This window comes from Caretta caretta, chromosome 3 (genome assembly GCF_965140235.1).
Source record: "Caretta caretta isolate rCarCar2 chromosome 3, rCarCar1.hap1, whole genome shotgun sequence".
Classification (NCBI taxonomy): Eukaryota; Metazoa; Chordata; order Testudines; family Cheloniidae; genus Caretta; species Caretta caretta.
In genome coordinates this window covers 205,629,857-205,649,157 of record NC_134208.1, presented here as the reverse complement: position 1 = coordinate 205,649,157, position 19,301 = coordinate 205,629,857, and the positions used below count along the sequence as shown (strand labels likewise).

The window sequence follows — 19,301 nt, the reverse complement described above, 5'->3', positions numbered from 1 at the left end:
ATTAATAGATGTACTGACAATATTATATTCCTACATGTACAGCAATCACCACACAATTCCTAACAGGCCACAAAAGAGCAGGGCCAGGTAGTGCACAGTGCAACAAAGTATTACTGTGGCTCACTGTTAAAATGGTCTTTCAAAGCCTCTCTGAGCTGTTTAGTTCCACGTTAAGCTCTTCTAACAGCCCTTGAGTCTGGCTGTTCAAACTCAGCACCCTCCACCTCGGCGAAAATGTTTCCCCCTTTGCTTCACTTATATTATGCAGGATGCAGCTGGCAGCTATAACTATTGGGATATTTTTCTCACCGAGGTCTAAGCTTGAGAGTAAAAATCACCAGTGTTCCTTCAATTAACCAAAAACATATTCAACTATCATTCTGCACCTGTTGAGCCAGTAGTTGAATTATTTGAATCGTTCCTTGGTGCTGTCAAAATGGCTGTATATGGCTTCGCAAGCCAAGGGAGCAACAGGTAGGCTGGGTTGCCCAGGATCACTACTGGCATTTCAACATTGCCAGTGGTAATCCGCCAGTCAGGAAAGAAAGTCCCTGTTTACAGCTTTCTGAATAGCCCTGTGTTCTTCAAAATGTGTGCGTCATGCACCTTCTCTGATCAGCCCACACTGATGTCAGTGAAGCAGCTCTGACAATCCACCAATGATTGCATTGCCAAAGAAAAGTAGCCCTTTCTCTCAATGTACTCTGTAGCAAGGTGGTCTGGTGCCAAAATAGGGATATGCACGCCATCTATAGCCCCACCGCAGTTCATGAAACCCATTGCTGCAAATCCATCCACTATGTTCTGCACATTGCCAAGAGTCACAGACCTACATAGCAGGAGGAGATTAATGGCCCTGCACGTTTGCATGACAACGGCCCCTGAGGTGGATTTCCTGCCTCCAAATTGATTTCAGACTGACTGGAAGCAATCTGGCATTGCAAGTTTCCATAGTGTGATCACCACTTCTTTCTCCACGGTCAGTGCAGTTCATTTTGGTGTCACTGCCCTGGAGGACTGTGCCGAGCTCGGCCCACGGATCCAGGAACGTTGCCTAGCACATCCAAAAGTTCTGCAGCCGCTGTTCGTCATTCGCCTGCATTTCGATGCGATCCCCCCCAGACGGTGCTTGTTTCTCGGGCCCAGAAGCGGTGCTTTGCCATCTGCAGCTGCACCATGAACACCACCAACCACTTGAATTGGTTCTCGCTATGTCCCACAGCAATCTGTCCTCCAAGGAATCATAATGATCCCCACTGATTCGGGTATGTCTTGTCGCTCTGCAAATACTGCAGGATCATGCTCCCTGTACTTGCAAAGCTCGTGACAAGAGTATAGAGCTGTGCAGGCTCTGTGCTTTTGTCGGAGAAGACGGACAGTGAGAAGGGTCATGCAGGTTTGTGGGATTTGAAAAAAGGTGCAAAAATTATGGGATATGACTGCCATTATGCAATGGAGTCAACTTCCAGTGTGCAACTGACTCCATGCTCCCAGTCACCCCTCAGCAACTCATTTTGGCCAAAACTTCCCAAAAGGCAGTGCTCAGCATCTGAAAGGAGGCATAAGAATGGCCATACTGGGTCAGACCAAAGGTCCATCTAGCCCAGTATCCTGTCTTCTGACAGTGGTCAGTGCCAGATGCTTCAGAGGGAGTGAACAGAACAGGTAATCATCAAGTGATCCATCCCCTGTTGCCCATTCCCAGCTTCTGGCAAACAGAGGCGAGGGACAGCATCGCTGCCCATCCTGGCTAATAGCCATTGATGGATCTATCCTCCATGAATTTATCTAGTTCTTTCTTTGAACCCTGTTATAGGCACCTGGCACTTTGCAGGATCAGGTCCTTGCCGCTAAGCAACCATTTACTAAGATGTAACATCCTTGTAACCAACCATGCAATGCACATTCTGATGATGGTACGTAAAGTGGCACATGGAATTCCATTTTTATATTCCACTTGTATTAGTTAAAGATGGCTTGAAAAGAAGGGGAATGGGGAGGAGAGGGGAGCTTTGTGCCCTTTCCCAGCCTTCATTACGATGTGCCTAACAAAGGCCTGAAGGATTTGGGGTTTGCTTGTTCATTCCTTTTCCACTTTGAATTCTCAGGAACGTCAGGTCTTTTCTTCTCTGTTTCTGTTGCAGGAATTCTTGTGGGGTAGAGAAATGTGGGCTTTCTCCTCCCTTTTTTCCTTTGTAGGTCACCTTTAAATGAACACAGACTATATTTTAAGAAAGTTGCACAAGGGGGACAAGTTATGGATAAATTAAGCTGAACTTCTGAGATCTTCTGGCTTCAGAATGATTTCTTAGCGTTAAAGTTGGCTCGTTACAGACACACTTCATTTATAGCAGATTACCACACAATACACACACACACACCCCTCTCTAAGAAAGCAGATTCCCAAGAGAAATTAAGTTAATATTTTTTCTACACCTAAAACATACAAATCAAAATATGAAATCCTAAAATCATACAGTAGGGAATATAAACTGATTATCAGGACTTTAACTATTGCCCAATGAACTCCCAACAGGACATGGCGGGGAGGGCATAATCTCAGACTCTGAAAAGATTCAAATTAATTGGAAACAGAATCCAGTTTGTTACGAGCTCAGTTTCCAAGAATTCTGTTCCACTATTCAGCAAGTTTACCCTAAGCACAGCAACTGCCTTTCCTCTAATGAGACCCAAAGCACTGACAGCTGCAGAGAGTTCTACTCTTGCCTCTCGGACAAGGTCAACCAAATGTGAGAGGAACCCAGTGAGCAGAAAAGTAGATTTTGGCCCAGATGGCATTACCTGCCCCATCACCCTGACAGAGGTTGGCTCAACCGTACACAATACAACTCAAAAATTCCGTAGCGACATTCGAGACACCACCTGCAAAACAGATCCATGCTAGCTACAGCCAATAAACAACAACTACAGCCACTGGTAACAGAAATCACCAGAGAGGCAAACCTGCCTTCCTCCCTGAGAAATACATCATTTCCTGTGTTCTGATCCATCTGCTGGCTCCCAGTCCAGTTCCACTGCCAGTTTAAGGCACTGAACCTGAGCCTAAAAGACTCCAAAGTGTTAGGACCCAGCTACATCAGCAATTCTATCCACAACCCACTCAGACAGTTGGGTCCTCTTGGGGCAACACACCTCATAAAGCCCATTAAAGCATTTGAGAACTGGAGATAAAGTATCCTTAGTTGAGGGGATCAGGCTAATTCAGAGCCTGACTACACTCCAGGATTCTCTGCCAGTCCCTACTCTTTGAGAAAGCTTCGACACCAAAATTAGAGTGACAGGAGAGATGCAGAAGATGTATAACTCAAACAAAGCCCACTTAACCAGGGCAGGGAAAAGAACAAGGGACCCATGGAGATCCCTAAGGAACTCACCATAGTGATCTAATGTACCTGGGAAGTGCTGATGCTCAGATTTTTAAAGGTATTTAGGGTTGCTCCACTCAAAGGGAGAGGGACAGAAGTTATCCCCTGCACATGAAATGTGATTGTGTATTGCAAAACTGACTCTCAATTCCAACACACAGAGGAGCGCCTTACAACAACAGTGATGCAGCTCGAAAACACTCATTCCTTTATCTAATCAAGCTCTGCCATTGTATTTGCAAAACTTGAAGTGGAGCGTTAACCCACGCTGACAGGATATGCCAGTGCTGACTTCAGACTGTCCATAAGAGAGGAGTGAAGAACCCTCTTCCAAAAGGACTCCACTCACCAAAGGTCATCTATCGAGCGTCCGATTTCAGAGACGCGGCTCACTCTAGAGCTTTGGCTAACATGGCAGGCAGCAGTTTGCTGACTGCACTGGTTTCAAAGGAGAGCCATAAGAAGGCAGGATCTCGAATAAAAGGTAGCTGTGGGCGTTCCCCCGGACAGTTATACGCTCTGTGGGCTGGTTTCTATGGGCCCACCCCTTTGCTCAGATATACATATTTCCCACTGTTTTCAGTAGGAGTTGACAGGATATATCAGAAGGCGGAACTGGGCTCTCTATGTTGGTGATGCAAAGTATTAGAATTTAACAAGAAAAAGTCTCAAAAGGAGCCTAGTTCAAACGGAAGTTCTGGACTTGATGCCAAAATTACTGGGTAAGGTTATAGGATCTGTGTTCTGCAGGAGAACAGGCTAAATGAACATCATGGTCCCTTCTGGACTTGTAATCTATCTATCTACAGAGTAATACATACACCTACTATATACAAATTGGCTTGGAGTCATGTTTGGCTTCTCTAGAATGTATACCAAAAAAAAAAAAGAAGGTTCGCCCCCCCCCCCCAAGAAAAATGCATTGGGGTTTTTATTTTTGATTGTTTTTATAACATTATCAATTCAGGTCTGGCTACCCTGGAAGATTCTGTGGGTGACATAGGAGCCCAGTTTTTCCTCCATTGCTGATCTCCTTTCAGTATGGGTTCTTGATTCATGTTTGTCAGAATTTGTAGGCGATGTACCTAGGAAAGTATTTTCTCCCTTCTTTGTACTTAAGAATGCTGGTATTTGCTTCCTGCATTTAGACAAAAAGTAACAGAGATTTGTTTATCCAACTGCAGTTACCTTTGCAAACGTGATCATTCAATTCTGCTTAGGAAGTTTGATTTCTAATACTGCACCCTGTGCTCCTCCATTTTTTTTTTAAACTGGGGACCATTTTCACAGAGTCTCTTCCCTCCTCAATCCAACATATAGGGCTCCAGACCCCTCTGAATCAGGGGGAGGGACAGCTCAGTGGTTTGAGCATTGGCCTGCTAAATCCAGGGTTATGAGTTCAATCCTTGAAGGGGCCATTCAGGGATCCTGGGCAAAAATTGGGGATTGGTCCTGCTTTGAGCAGGGGGTTGGACTAGATGACCTCCTAAGGTCCCTTCCAACCCTGATATTCTATGATTCTTTGATCCCTGGTGGGACACCGCTCATTCTCTGTGAGCCTGCATTTTGCCATGGCTTCAAAAGGGAAAACAAAGGGTTACGCTGGGAAGAAAGGAACAAAACTAGCAGTGGGCTCCGAAGCGAGCAGTGCACGTGATATGGGATAAGTGCTCTGCTGGGTTGAGATGTACAGTGCAGCCCTGTCATGTTTGGTTTTCATCTTTTGGCAGCCAGCCAAGCTGAGGTCCAAAGCAAAATGAGTTTCAGGTTTTCAGCCCATTCCAGAGCTGACAGCAACCAAGACACAAACACACAGTGTATTTTATCGCATGTTTTGGCAGGCCGTGCATTCTCAGGAGCTGGAGGCTTGCATCCAGGGAAGATTGCAATGGCTCGCTCTGTCAGTGGAAGAAATTAAAGAAGTTCATCCCCCTAGGTTCAGACCAATATAGTCTCTATGTCTTTCTGAGCCCCAGTTTAATAGAGAAATCAATTTGCAAGCATGACACCTTACACTGTTGTCCTCCGACACACCAGGCTCCAAATGCACTCAGCAAAGCATCAGTGAACCAAAAGGTCTCTCCCTCAGCTGCCCCCGGTGTCGGTGGGTGTATTGAAGGCCCAATTCCTTTCTCTGTGACTGCACATCCCTCCCTCTCAGTGGAAATAGGACATCTTCAAGCACATACCGAGCCATCCTCCAGTTGTGGCCAGCATCCTGACTGAAAGGAGTTCTAATAAAAGGCACTGTGAGAGGAAACCTTCTCGCCATAATTGGCAGGTGTCAAAGTCAGAGAATGTTTAGTGCCTGCAAAAGATGCTGGATTAACAGTCCCTAGAGAACAGGGTTTATTAAATAGTGAGGGTGGGAGGAGGCTGCGGGATTTGTATTTAGCACAGTTCTGAAAAAGACAAAAGGGAAAAGTTGTCACGCCCAACCTACGCCTAATTTAAAGGGTTCATGACTTTCTGCTGAATATACACAAAGTCCCCATCTTATTATTTCAAAGACTGATTCATTCGTGCAGCCTATTGCTAGCCCAGCAGTATTAAATGCAAAAGACAGAGAGAGAGAGTGAGTGTGTGTGCATGTTCGAAATAAGGACTCCCTGAGCCCTCTCCGGCACTTGCGTGGATTGCGTAAAGGCTGCTCAGAATTGCAGGTGCTGAGCTCAGGAGAGCTAAGTAAGGTAAAGGCCCTTGGAGGATTATCTAGGCTGAGCTGGAGACGCTGTCTTTCAGACGAAGAACAGCGCTGTGACCATGATCAAGTGTCACCAATTTTTTTGAGACAAGCAGAGGTTATAATCCTGTGGTGAAATTCCAAATCAGGTAATTATATATCACCTACAAAAGGGCCCAATCTAACGCCCATTCAACAACTCCCATCAGCACCAGTGAGTCAGGCCCTAAATTCCCCCTGACTTCGCTGCTCTGTACATGCTATTGCTGTGATCCACCCCACACGCTGGTGGTGGATGCAGCTGCCCCTGTACGCAGGAGGTCCTGTTTCAGTCTATTATATTTGCAATACTCTTTGGGCACTTCAGGCTGAAAGGCACTCGTATCAATGTCAGAGTATTAAGAGTTGCTGGAGATGGGACATCGGACAGGGTAGGTCGGTGCTCTAAGGTGGTATTGAGAATTCTCTCTCTCAGATGCCTGGCTTGCGTGTCTTGCTCATGTGCTCAGAATCTAACTGATCGCCAGATACAGGGTTGGGAAGGAAGTTTCCCCAGATCAGACTGGCAGCGACCTGGGGGTATTTTCACTTTCCTCTACAGCATGGAGCATGGGTCGTTTGTCAGGATCATCTGGGTAGGTCTTACCTAATCAGTTCCCTACCACGATGGGGGCCTTAAGCATTGGTGCACCTCGGTCCCGCCAGTTCTCTGCTGGGCTGTGATCCACAGGATGTCAGCCTAGATGATCAGCTGGTCCTTTCTGACCTTAAACGCAATGGCTGTATGAGGTACCAAGTCAATTTCGGAAGACAATGGATCTTTCTAACTGGTTCTCAGTGATGTCCTACCAATGTCTATCACAAAGAGCACAAGACTTTTCCCTTATTTTATGTATGTATGTTCCTTTTTTTTTGTAGGCATTATTTATCAGGACAATTATTGTATTTCTTGGTTGGCTAAGGTCATTCATTCTTTGGCCTCCAATGCATGCTAAAAAATCATAAATACTCTATATGTCTTTTACTGCATAGCTAGGGTGTAACAACGTGGTAACTTCCACTAAAAATAATTACTGTGGGGGAAACTTGCTAATAACTAGTGTCATCAATTAAGCAGCAAGTCACAACAAGGTTTCATTAGTAGATTACGGGAGCAAACCTTGGGCGTGTTGAGAAGCAGAAAGTTGGAGGCTGAATGATGGATGAGCCAAAAGCCAAGTAGTGTAATGGGGTTTGTTCATATTAGAGATTGTACACCCTTTGGGGCTGGGACCAACTTTTTATGCTGTGTTTGTACAGCACCTACCACAAGGAGGTCCTACTCCACCATTGTGGCTCATAAGCACTAGTGTAACACAAATAATAAGTATTTTAAAATATGCATTGACATTTACAATAACTTATTCTACAAACCATTAACTTTGTGACAAAGTATTGTGGCACTTTCTAGTTCCCAGGGGATGAGGCATTAAGAAACTTCCCCTTTATGTAGAAAATTAGTTAGAAAAGGAGAGGGACTGTGTGGGGACATTTTTTTACATTTTGTTACATCTACTTTAATGTCACCAAATGCAAGACAGTGTATCAATGACAAATGGGGATATAGGACTGCCAATACTTGTGATTCTACCACAAACCTTGTGTTATCTGTGTTTTCCCTAAAGCCCGAGCTTCTGGAGTCAGGTGATTACGCAAGAAGCTCAGCTTTCCTAGCAAATTCAAAGTTTCTTGCCCTCCTCGTTGCAGAGGACATACGAGCAGAGGGGATTCAGGAGACTCAAAAACCCAAAGGCAAACAAAAAGAACCCCAAATGTATTATTTTGTAAAATCTCATGATTTTCAAGCCATCACATGATGGGGGGGGGGCAACAGATGATTTTTGAAAGCTTGGAGTTGGCAATACTGAGAAAACCAAAACAGCCGTCTATGGCACATACAAGTGCTCAGTTATCAGAAGGGTGGTGTAACCATGTAGCAGTTCCCATCTTGCTTGGAACAGAATATACACGCTCTATATAATCTAATTTACTCCCTTGGTGGGACTGGTCTTTGCTGATAATTCAGACAATCCCCACCAAAGAGAAACTGAAGCCTAAATATTTCTCCCTAAATGTGGCTACTCCTTGAGGTTTTTTTGCAGAACCTCTTTGTCCCAGACTCTAGCTCCTTTAGTCCAGAAAGATACTCTAATCTCTTTTGCATCTGGGTTGGAACTAACCCTTCATGCAGAGTTCAAGCACCTCGCTCATCTTGACTGCGCTGCATTCCTACGCAGTTTTTGTCTGCCTCCCTGTTTATGGGCAACTTGCACCTGTCTTTTCTATTTGCAAAGGAATTGTAACTGCAAAACTGAGGACTTGAGTTTCAAACTCCCAGAGTGGGGGGCACAAAAATGTGGGCACAAAAAATGTGGGCACAAATAGGTCCTACACACCGGAGGTCTGGCTTCAGTTCCTTTGAAACTGATCCCTTTAAGAGCAACCAACTGCAGGCTCTCCTAAATAGCAGAGAAGCAAATTATTTCCCTCCATCGTGACTCATGGAGGCAGAGGTGGTCTCTCTAAATACCAGGGGTCAAATTCTGGCCTCAATGCCATAGAGCAATTTGGCACATGACCTTAACGCTTTTAGCACTATTCTACCTGGGAGAGTCTATTTTTTTAACAGTGTGAAAATGCTCAGCCTTTAGTTCCTAAAATTATATTTTATAAGCAGCGACTAGCACATTAATTAAGGAAAATGGCTGTTACAAAGAACTTTATACTTCAGCTGCGTTACAAGTCAGGGCTAAGATTTTCGAAGTCCCCTGAAGAAAAGACACACACAAATCCCACTGAAATTCAAAGTGAATTGGCCATCCTTTCGGTTACTTTGTAAGTCCCAGCATAAGTACCCGACTATCTCCAATTAAAAAACCAAACCCAGCCAAATAGGTCTAGCAGATCCTATAGACAAAAGGCCAGCAAAATACAGTGTACAAAACAAAACCTATTTACTAAGTGCAATACACAGCAATATCTAAAGTCAGGTCAAATATGCTGCTCGCACTGCTCTAATTTGAGAACGGCTAAACATACTTGCAAGGAATCAAAATAAAGTCACAGCATGACTCTGGAGCTAAAACTCGCACACGGTCAAATTCCAGCAAGATCATTTTTATGACATTGCACTAAAAGAGCACTTCCTCCACATGCACGTGTGGATGGCACACACAGACTATGCATGTCACAGGACAGTCAGAGTATTCATGTCACTCCCACTGAGTATTTCCATAGCTAAACCCCACTGCAAACCCCAACACTGTCAGCTATAGTGCCATGAAGAGTGTCACTAGACTTTCATCCCCCCAGCCCTCCCCTTTCCAAGCACATATCCCCAAGAGCAAAGCATTGTTTCCCCACTTGGAGTATTAAGTGAAGCCAGACATGGAGTCTTTTCCCACTGACAACTGACCCCTAGTTCTTTTTACAAGTGCTCTCATGACAGTGAAATATATGCTTAGCCGCTCAGTTTTACATACTCTGGCAACAGCTATATCACTGACCATCTTTGCTATTTTTTTTCCAGCCAAATGATAAACAGAAGTTACTTTACCTTTAAGGAAAATGCACCATTTCCCCTCTAAATAAGCTCCTCTATGCCTTGTCATTTTCATCTCTCCAGGTCTTTATTTTTTGTCAGTTCCAGATAACAAAATGAATCAAGACCAGCAAAGCTCACTAACAAGACTTTATATTTACTGAGTGTTGTTCATAGCACATTTCTGCAGGGATGTGGGGGCATAATTGATGATTGTCCCCCTTCCTTGACCCACACCAACTTGTGCTGAGCACACACCCCCAAACGTGCTGACGAGTTTGTTTTTGAACTACCCTCAGAAAAAATGTTTCCCTGCAGAAGAAAAAATAATCCCAATTCCAGTTCACACTGAAAAACAATCCAATTGCACTGAATGCAGAGAGCTAGAATTTAGGCAGGAAAGCTGCAATATCAGAAGTCCAAGCAGCCGTATTTCCATACCAAGGACTAGAAGGAGGGAAAATACCCTTCAAAAACAGATTTCCAAAACAAGAGCCACATGAATAACCAAAAAAAAAAAAAAAAGTTAAACACAATTAATCAAGAGGAAATGATCTCTAAAGTATCGCAACAGCTTTTTATACCTTTACATTAACAGGCCAACTTCTCTGAGGTTGGTAAATTACAGTATGTAGTGTTATTGTAGCCATGCTGGTCCTAGGATATTAGAGAGACAAGGTGGGTGAGGTAACATCTTTTACTGGACCAACTTCTGTTGGTGAGAGAAAACAGCTTTTGAGCAACACAGAAACTTCCTCATTCCTTTCCCAGCCCTGAAGAAGAGCTCTGTGTAGCTTGAAAGCTTGTCTCTCTCACCAACAGAAGTTGGTAAATAGTAACATTTGTGATCAAAACCAAACACCCTCCTCTATCTCCTATCCTATTGCCAGTCCTGTTTGAAACTCAGCACGTGGGACTATTATACATAGCCAGTGTTGCCAACTCTCAAGAATTTGGTGAGAGGTTTTTTGCAGGAGTGGTGGGTGAAATTCTGTGCCCTGCGTTGTGCAGGAGGTCAGACTAGATGATCATAATGGTCCCTTCTGACCTAAATATCTATGAATTTGTCATAAGTCTCATGATGATTATTGTTTTCCTTAAAGCCCCACCTCCTGGAGTCAAGTGGATATGTGATGATTTCAGCCTTCATTCTTAAAGGAAAATGTAAGTTTCTAGCCCTTGTGGCTGCATAGAAAACTTCAAAATGTGACCCCGGTGCACCCTAAACGCGCAAAATAAGAAGGCAAATAAAAAGAACTTGAGGTTCCTACGATTAACCCTTCATTTGTGTCAGTGTTCTATCCCTCCCTCTTATTTCTACCTCCCTTCTTACTTTTCTCATTATGCCTTCTGTCTAATTAGAGACTGCTTACCCAGCCAGGACAAATCCAGCTTTTGCAACACTGCTGTGACCAGACAGGTTATGAGCTATGTTTGAGCCTGACTCTGCTCACAGTTTGGCTAATGAGACAATGATCTAGATGATCATGATGGTCCCTTCCGACCTTGAAGTCTATGAGACCATGTGCAGTGGCTGCGATTTTTCAAGCAGCTAAACCTGTGTGTGTATTCGTTTAAGGCAAATCAGGCTCAGACTTCCAATGACAGCAACCCAAAGGGTACCACCTAAAATTGATGCTCTCTTCCCCCCGATCATGTTCATGTGTCACCATCTTTAAGACAGAGTACAAATGACAGTAAATTAAAGGAGATTTCCTTTGATGGCTGGGAAAGGGAATAGGGAAAACTGCGAACATGAACGTTTTTCTTCATTTTAAGCTTCTGTATTGATTCTGTCTTCGTCTTAAGTGTGCTTAATAAAAAGGATAAAATGTATTTCATGGCAGCTGTTACAGTAACTGAGCAAAACTCTGTTCTCTGTGCAGGTAATTCCCCATCCCACAATCCAGTGTTCTAGGTTGTGCCAAGAATTCAGGATCTCCTTAACTGTCTAGGCCCAAGACCTCCACCCTGATTAAGAGTCCAAGTTGATCAGATGCCTTTGAGCCAAGAACCTGGTCAACTCCAGGTTGCTGGTGCTACTGGCCCAGGGAAGAAGAACACAAAACAAAAGAGGATAATGGGAGAGGAGTAGATTAGCGGAGGCCACCATGAACCTCTGCAAACAGCCAGGAGATCCTGGAAAAGGAACTCGGGATGGAAAAACCATTCTTCTGTCTCCCTTCTACACTACCAACAGCACAGCAGAAATGCAGACACCCAGCTTCCTTCTGTAGCCACTTTTTGCCTCTTTGGTTCAGCACTTAGAAATGCCGACTGATAGCACTCTTGCTTGCTCGAAGGCATGGAGGGGAGCTACAGTATAACCTTCCGCGCAGCTGGCAAAATGAACCCACAACACTACTTGTACCTGACAGCCCATTCCACTTTAGTATCCCATATTTCTAGCCCGGATGCTCAGCCAGGCTGTGCTGAAGGCTTTTGAGCTGTTTAGGTCTCAGGCAGGATTATCATTGCTGGGGTTTGATAGGTACTTGGATGTGCAGCAAATGCAGTGTGTTGCTAAATAAGGAAGAGGGTGTTTAAAACAAAAGCTAATCTGGAATTTAATATTATGGCTTTAATATTTTGCGATGCTCATTTCAGAAAATGAATAGATTCAATAATTTCTGAGATATTCACATCCAGCATTCTCCTCAGAAACTACTGGAAGGGAGTCTCTTTCAAAAGAAGTCCAATCGGCTGATGTAACAGCAGGCCACAGTTAAAAATCAAACTGTGACACTGGCATACATGTGAAGGTGGCTCATTCTGTCCCCTTAATTATATACTCTGTACACTGAACCCTCTGTCCCCTAGACTAAGGCCCTGGATCCTGCAATCAGCAAAAGGGTCACAGCATGTGTGGACTGCAGAGGGGCATAATGCATATGGTGACCATGCATCATGCTGGACTTCAGTCATGCTCATTTTTCTTTTTAAAGGGTGCCCACTTCTCTACAGCACTCAGAGTAAATTTCCAGTGGGATACAGGAGAATATAATGATTCCCCTTAACACAAGTGGCAGCTGCATGGTTATTTCCTTGCAAATTTCTCCCCAGTGTGCCCAGGGCACCCATGACAGAGCCTCGGTGTTATTTAGCAGTCAGCCCGGCTGCATCCTTTGATAGCAGTGATTTTTAAAGACCTTCTGAAAAATGAAGATCTTAGGCGGCACTGAATTGTTTGAAGTACACATTATCAGGCTCTTTTACTTACATGTTTGAGAAGATGCTTTAAAACTATTCATTATTCTGGAGTATAAAATCCCTGCCTAGTTCTAGCCTCCTAGTCCCCTGGCCTCTTGTGGGCCACTGTTAATTAAGAAGCTGCTATCTGCTCTGTGCAAACTCCCTACTTAGAGAAATTATTACAGTTAGTCATTTGATTTTATTTACTTATATTGTTTATGCTGTGAGCCCAACTGTCGAAAGATTAACTTTTGTTCATTATAGTTATGCGTATGACGAGTTTGCACAGACAGTGGGAAAAAGCTGGTTTCCTCAAAATCCTTCCACATGTCCATTTGAGTTTTAAAAAAATAAATAGTAGGAGAGCTCCTTAAATTAATAGTCAATATTCACTCTAATTCATTTAAGATCCACAACTGTTAAAGTGGAACGTGGTCTTAAAAGCTGAAATGCATGGTATGGTTAATAAAAATCTTTCTTCAAAGTGATTACTCACCATGATTTCTAGCCAATGGGAGCTGTGGGAAGCGGCGCGGGCTGCAGGGACGTGCTGGCCGCCGCTTCCATTGGCTGGGAATGGTGAACCGCAGCCAGCAGGAGCTGCGGGCGGCCATGCCAATGTAAACAAACTCTCTCACGGTGCACCAGCGGATTACCCTGATGGGCCGCAGGTTGCCCACCACTGCGAGCTCTCTGGGGCAAGGGCCATCTTTTTGTTCTGGGTTTATGTAGTGCCTAGGACAATGGGGGTCCATGACTAGGGCTTCTAGGTGCTGCCACAATACAAATAATAAACAACAACATTGTCATCCAAATTCTGTCTCTTGTATACCAGGCCCAATAGCAAGCAATATGAATTTCAAATGTACTTGCAGGTGCTGGGAGCTAGTAAGAATACGTAGCTAAAATTAATGACTATATTTGCAAAAATATGGTTTCCATTATAAATCCAGAAGCACATCTCATCTTGTTTGCAATGTCCCTTTTTTTAAAAAAAACAAAAAACAGCTGTATTCTAGTTTGAATGTGCACCTTTTGTAGCTTTTATAACTGGTTCTAGCTTGCAATAGGTTCTGGAACAGGTCGCTCACAAAAGATCTCAGTGTGTGATCCAAATATATTTACATTAGCTAACAAATTCTACATATACTGATAAAATACAAAAGAGACGGGTAGTGATGGATATTATATCAGCATTGCATATTTTATGTTTGACAGGTTTTATAAATAAAGACATGCCAGTTTCCAATTTTGGCCAAAACCTAAGACTGAACCAAGAATCTTCCAGAGCGAATAGCAGGAGTTTCTACAGCTTGCGTTAAAGAGCCAGGCTCTGCATCTATGGGCTGCAACAGACTCACACGCTCTGTGGAATGGGACCAGAGGGAATTGTGTAACACACAATAAGCATTATAAAGATAATAGGTCAAATTCATCCTATTCATTCATATTTCCAACAGAGTAACTACTGATGGTTTCACAGAGTGAGAAGTTACAAGTATTTCAAAGTGTGCATACAAATACTGCAGAATAACATACATGGGCCAGATTCTGGCTGTTATACCAGGGTAACTGCATTAACTTGAGCGGGTGTTGACACCAGTATTACAAAGGTCAGAATGTGGCCCTGTATTTCAACTTCAAGATCTACTGATGAAAAATGCTACATACGAGCTAGGTATTATGTATTTATTATTATTATTATTATTATTATTAATAATAATAATCATTTCCAGAATGCATTTAGATATATATGTCAAAGGAAATTAAGCAAACAGTATTTCATGTGACTCTTAATTAATAAAAATTTTTAACTGGCTTACTTAGTGAGCACACTCTGAAAACTACCTAAAAAAGAGAAAGAAAAAAAGATAGGTACAAAATATAAGAGTATACTCTCAAGAGAAACTGAAAAAAATACACTGTGTTAAAAGAAAAGATGTATACATTTTTACACAAAAATTTGTTTCCAGTTTGCACCGCAGGCTAACAGAAAAATAAAAGCCAAATACAGCAAAAAGAGTCAAAATTACAAATTTTGATTCACCTTTTCCATCAACATTTCAACATACAAGGGATGAAATTTTCCTGAAAATTCTAACCCATTGTTGTTAGAAACCTTCAGGTTTCATAATGCAAATGCAGTTTTGTAACTAAACAAGAAACAAAAAATTATACTATCCTTTATGGGTACAACGGCAAAGAGATACATTCTGTGACTACAGCCTTCTTGCCTGTCAGATTTTATCTTCTACCCCTTATATTCAACTTTCTATCATCAGTTTGGAAGTAGATATCACAGTAGACAAGGTTACTATGTAAGGGCCAGATCCAGCATCAATTGGAGCAGGTGGAAATACTTGATTTGACTTCAAAGACTTTGGATCAGGCCCTAAGTCAGCTTTGTTTAGCAGTGGCAGAATGATCAGTATCAGTGAAGCTTAGCAGTGAATGAAATCACAACGCACCCTGTCCATGTATGTAAATGTGAAAGTTATTAGTAGGGCTTTGCTAAAAGGAGGCTCTTTCCATTCTAGGACAGAGGAAAAGAGAAAGGCTGGCTGGGAAATGGAATTTCCCTCCCAAAGAAAGTTCTGGTTTTGGCATGGGGGGGGGGGAATGAGAGGTGAATTGCCCTGAATCAGTATGAAAAATAAAATAAATTGAAGTTTTTCAAAGAATGAAAAATTCTGTTTCCCAAGAACTGGCTTGCACCAAGTTGCTCAACTCTCTGGGCAGCTGACTCTTGCGGCTACCTGATTCCACAGGCTGGATGGTTGAGCAGTGCCAAAAGGCAGCTGCCAGGTTGGGGGCGGGGCAGTCAGGAAGCCAGGGCTACCTGATCTGGCTGGCAGGAAACTGGGCTGACAGGCGACAAGCCTGGCTGGTGTTTCGTCAAAAATTTTGATGGAATCAATATGCTCCCGAGGAACGTCTAGATTCTGTTGAATCAGAATTGACCAACAGAAAAGTGTTCCATCAGACATTTTTTTACCAGCTCTAACAGTTTAGGAGAAAAACAAAAAGCATGTTTTTCTCCTTTAGCGCTGGCTAGGTGTTGACTACAAAAACAGCATCAGCTTTCAATGAAAGAGAAATCATTTTTAGAACCATACTTGTCTACAATAGCCAGCGATGTGTTAATTAGCTTCATAATTACCATAAAATAACATATTCCATCATCACCTCGTGGCAATTCATGGTAACAATTGTAATTTGCATTACCATTTCTGCTTTATCTCATGGAAACCACACAGTTAACTCCTGTGATTATTGTTCTTCACACGCCTGCAAAAAACACATTTCAAATAGACCAAGTTTATTTTGGGATGGTAATGGAAAAGGCTTATGGGGATGAGACAGCAGATGTTATGCTCAGAAAGAGATGGAGACGGATTATTACAAATGTTGGTATGCAAGTGTAAGAAGGGATCTTCTTTGCATTGGAGGATCATAATCAAGGAAAGAGCGGTATAATAATTTTTGTAATATATTTGTCTTTGAAAATGGAACAATCATCCAACTGTCTCAGAAATGTTATTAATGATTACGAAGGGGGAAATATATATGCACAGAGTTACAATACAAACTGTATTTAACAGAATTTCTTTGAGAGGTTAACCAATATTATCCTTTGAAGAATACAGAACTGCCTTAAGTTCTTTCCATAACTTTGAACCACATCAAAATTCTTCCATTAAAAAAATAAACACAGGCTTGGGTTTCCTGTAAAGCTTCCCCTACCATTAGTGATTTATTATCAGGGTTTTCAGTTAGGTAAAACAAATGCAATACATAATCAAGTGAATGCAAATTAAAGAATCCCTACTCTTTTTTTATGCTCAGGAAGAGCTGTGATAATTCTGTGCAGAGTTGTGAGTGGTTCATTTTTTAATGACAGTGAAAGGATATAACCCTGTAAATAAAGATGTGAAGGCTTTTAGAATAAGCAAACAAACAACTTGGCAAAGGCAGCTTCAAAAAGCAGAGCTTCAGCTCCGCTTAATTCCTCCTCCAAAATCAATTTTTGATATTTTTTTTTGTTACTATAAGACTACATCCCACATTTCCAGACTGTAATCCTATTGGTGAGAGTCTCGGTTACCTGACTCCTCACCATTACACCAAGGTTCAAGTTACATTTCCAGGCGGTAAATATGCAAAACATTCCTGCTACGATCTCATCCCTCCCATCTCCTTGCTTAATCTGGAAATTCGGCTACTAATGCATTCCAAATAGTTTGCATCCCAGGAGTTTGCAGCATTAATATTACACATACATCCAGGGGGTATATGATTAGAGTGTTTGAGGACACTAAAACTAATAGGTACAGCATTTGTGCAACCCTGGTGGTATCAATACAGAATTTCAGTAGCTAGGGCAGCTGGCTATAACCTCAAAAGGAGGAGGAGAAATTATTCATTCCTACCTGGTTCAGTGCAGTTCTTGACATATCGATTTTCTGTCTCCTCTGGGTTCTCAGTGGCATTGTCCTCGGTTGCCTGCAGCAGCCTCCTCCCACTCCACTTATCGTAAGTTTCCATAGGATAGCTCAGGACATCATAACCTAGAGGAAAAGGGCACAAAATGAATGGTCTTGCTTGGAGGATGATAAAAAGGCTAGCACCTATATTCTCCCAAGGGACTTTTCACACTTCCTTGGTACAGACACTATCAGCTATTCCATCTTGGAAACGAGGCCCTGCAGTCCAGCGATCCTAACTCCCCAGGACCAGTCTCTCAGATTTCCCAGTAGTTTAAGCACCCCTTTTCCAGAGCTCCACCTTGCGGTTACTCTGGGTTACAGTTCACATCTTCAGGGACAAGTAGTAGGTGTTGCAGATGATTCATGCACAGGCTTCGGAAAGGTTTCTAACCACAGTTACTCTTTCTACAGCACAGAAGACGAACAGAGCCAGATAAAATAGTATAACACCTATACACATTTCCCCGCCTCAGTTTCCTCACCGCTCTGGAGCATTTTTGGGGCTTAGGGGCGGAGTTCTCTGGGGTGCCCAAGAACCTTCTCCTACAGCTCATGACTTTTCCTCCAAATGGAGTCTCCCACTCTGCTCCAGCTCAACTGCCTTTGACCTTGGCTGGTCCCACAGTTAAACAAGACCCCTCTGCTATGAAAATATGTGGTTCTCTTCCTCTCTCCTGCACAAGCTTCCTTTGCACCTCTGAGTCCCTCTGAATTCATAAGTCCTACCACCATCACCTGGTTGCTTTGTTCTCCTTCTGGGGAAATGCCACTGCTCCAAAGCAGCCCTCCTTGCAGATGAACTTGAACAGTCCACAGACTTTTATGCATGAATTGGGAAGTTTACAAGTGTGAAGGGAAAAGACGACAAATTGGCCACCAAAACGAATTGTAATTTATGCATAATAAACTTGAAAATACAACACGTCAGCACAGAACCCAGACTCCTATGAGTGCTTAAAACATATTCGGCTGTTGGAAATGATCAAAAACAACCCTGTGTACCAAAACCAGCAATCATTTCCAATTGAATATTTTGGTCCATAAGTCATTCACATCTTTGCAGATTACAGGATGGTTTTATTTTCATGAATATGGTAAGTAACCTGGTGAAAGGTAACATTCAGTTATTACTTTTGTTTCCTATTTCCACCCCACTCTTTCCCATCTTCTCTCTCTCTGCTTTGGCTTAGAGGAGGTGCTGCTAAATAAAGCCCTACTTTAACAATGTCAACAAAAACTTTTGACCATTTTCCAGAACATTCTTGGCATGACACTGCTCAGGCCTGGACATTTCATGTTGGTCTAATTAGCTGAGAATGTATGCCCATATGTTAGCTACATGCATGCTACAGAGCTTCAAACTTTGAGGGAAAACACTGTTTGAGACATTGTGAGCATTTTAAGCACACACACACACACACAAAATTAAGCACATCTCCTACTGAATCCTTGAGCCCAATGTAATAAATAGCAAATGGAGTTTAGGCTGGATTTCCATCACATCTGTACATCTTTCTTTCATTAGAATCCAGACTCTCTTTAACTCTGGTTTTGTTAGTTCAGCATTTTACATGTTATCCTAAAGATGCATATAATTGCAGTTGGTCTCTTGCTCCCATTGTGACAGCTGTTCAGACTACTAGAAAGCTATGTCATTCTACTCATTAGAGAGGAGGTGAGGTTTCGTATCAACCAACTTGAGGCTCTTCCAGACAACTAAGAAACTATGGCCTTGAATCTGCAAGAGCATGTCAGAGCATGGATGGGTCAGCTCAGAGGCAGGATCCTTGTGCAGGACTGGGGCCTACACTATGTTAGCTTCAAAAGGGAGCCCCGCCCCATCCGTCTCAGATAGAAGGACGGAGGGTATTTGTCAAATGGTTGGCTGCCACGCACGACCCCTCATAGCTGGGCACTGCAAGGCCTTCTCAGTTGCCTTCACCAAATGCCATTCAAGCCAGCTGGTGGTCCAC

The 19,301-nt window shown here is 42.9% G+C and overlaps 1 protein-coding gene across 2 annotated transcripts in view; it reads right to left on the bottom strand.

The window, feature by feature from the left end:
• The window catches only part of SLC24A3 (solute carrier family 24 member 3), a 324,638-nt gene that overhangs the window by 263,480 nt on the left and 41,857 nt on the right, over window positions 1–19,301 (bottom strand). For both annotated transcript variants that reach the window (XM_048842455.2, XM_048842456.2), the window contains exon 2: window positions 17,272–17,409. In XM_048842455.2, the coding sequence (XP_048698412.1) occupies window positions 17,272–17,409 (138 nt within the window). The remainder of the gene's footprint in view (window positions 1–17,271; window positions 17,410–19,301) is intronic.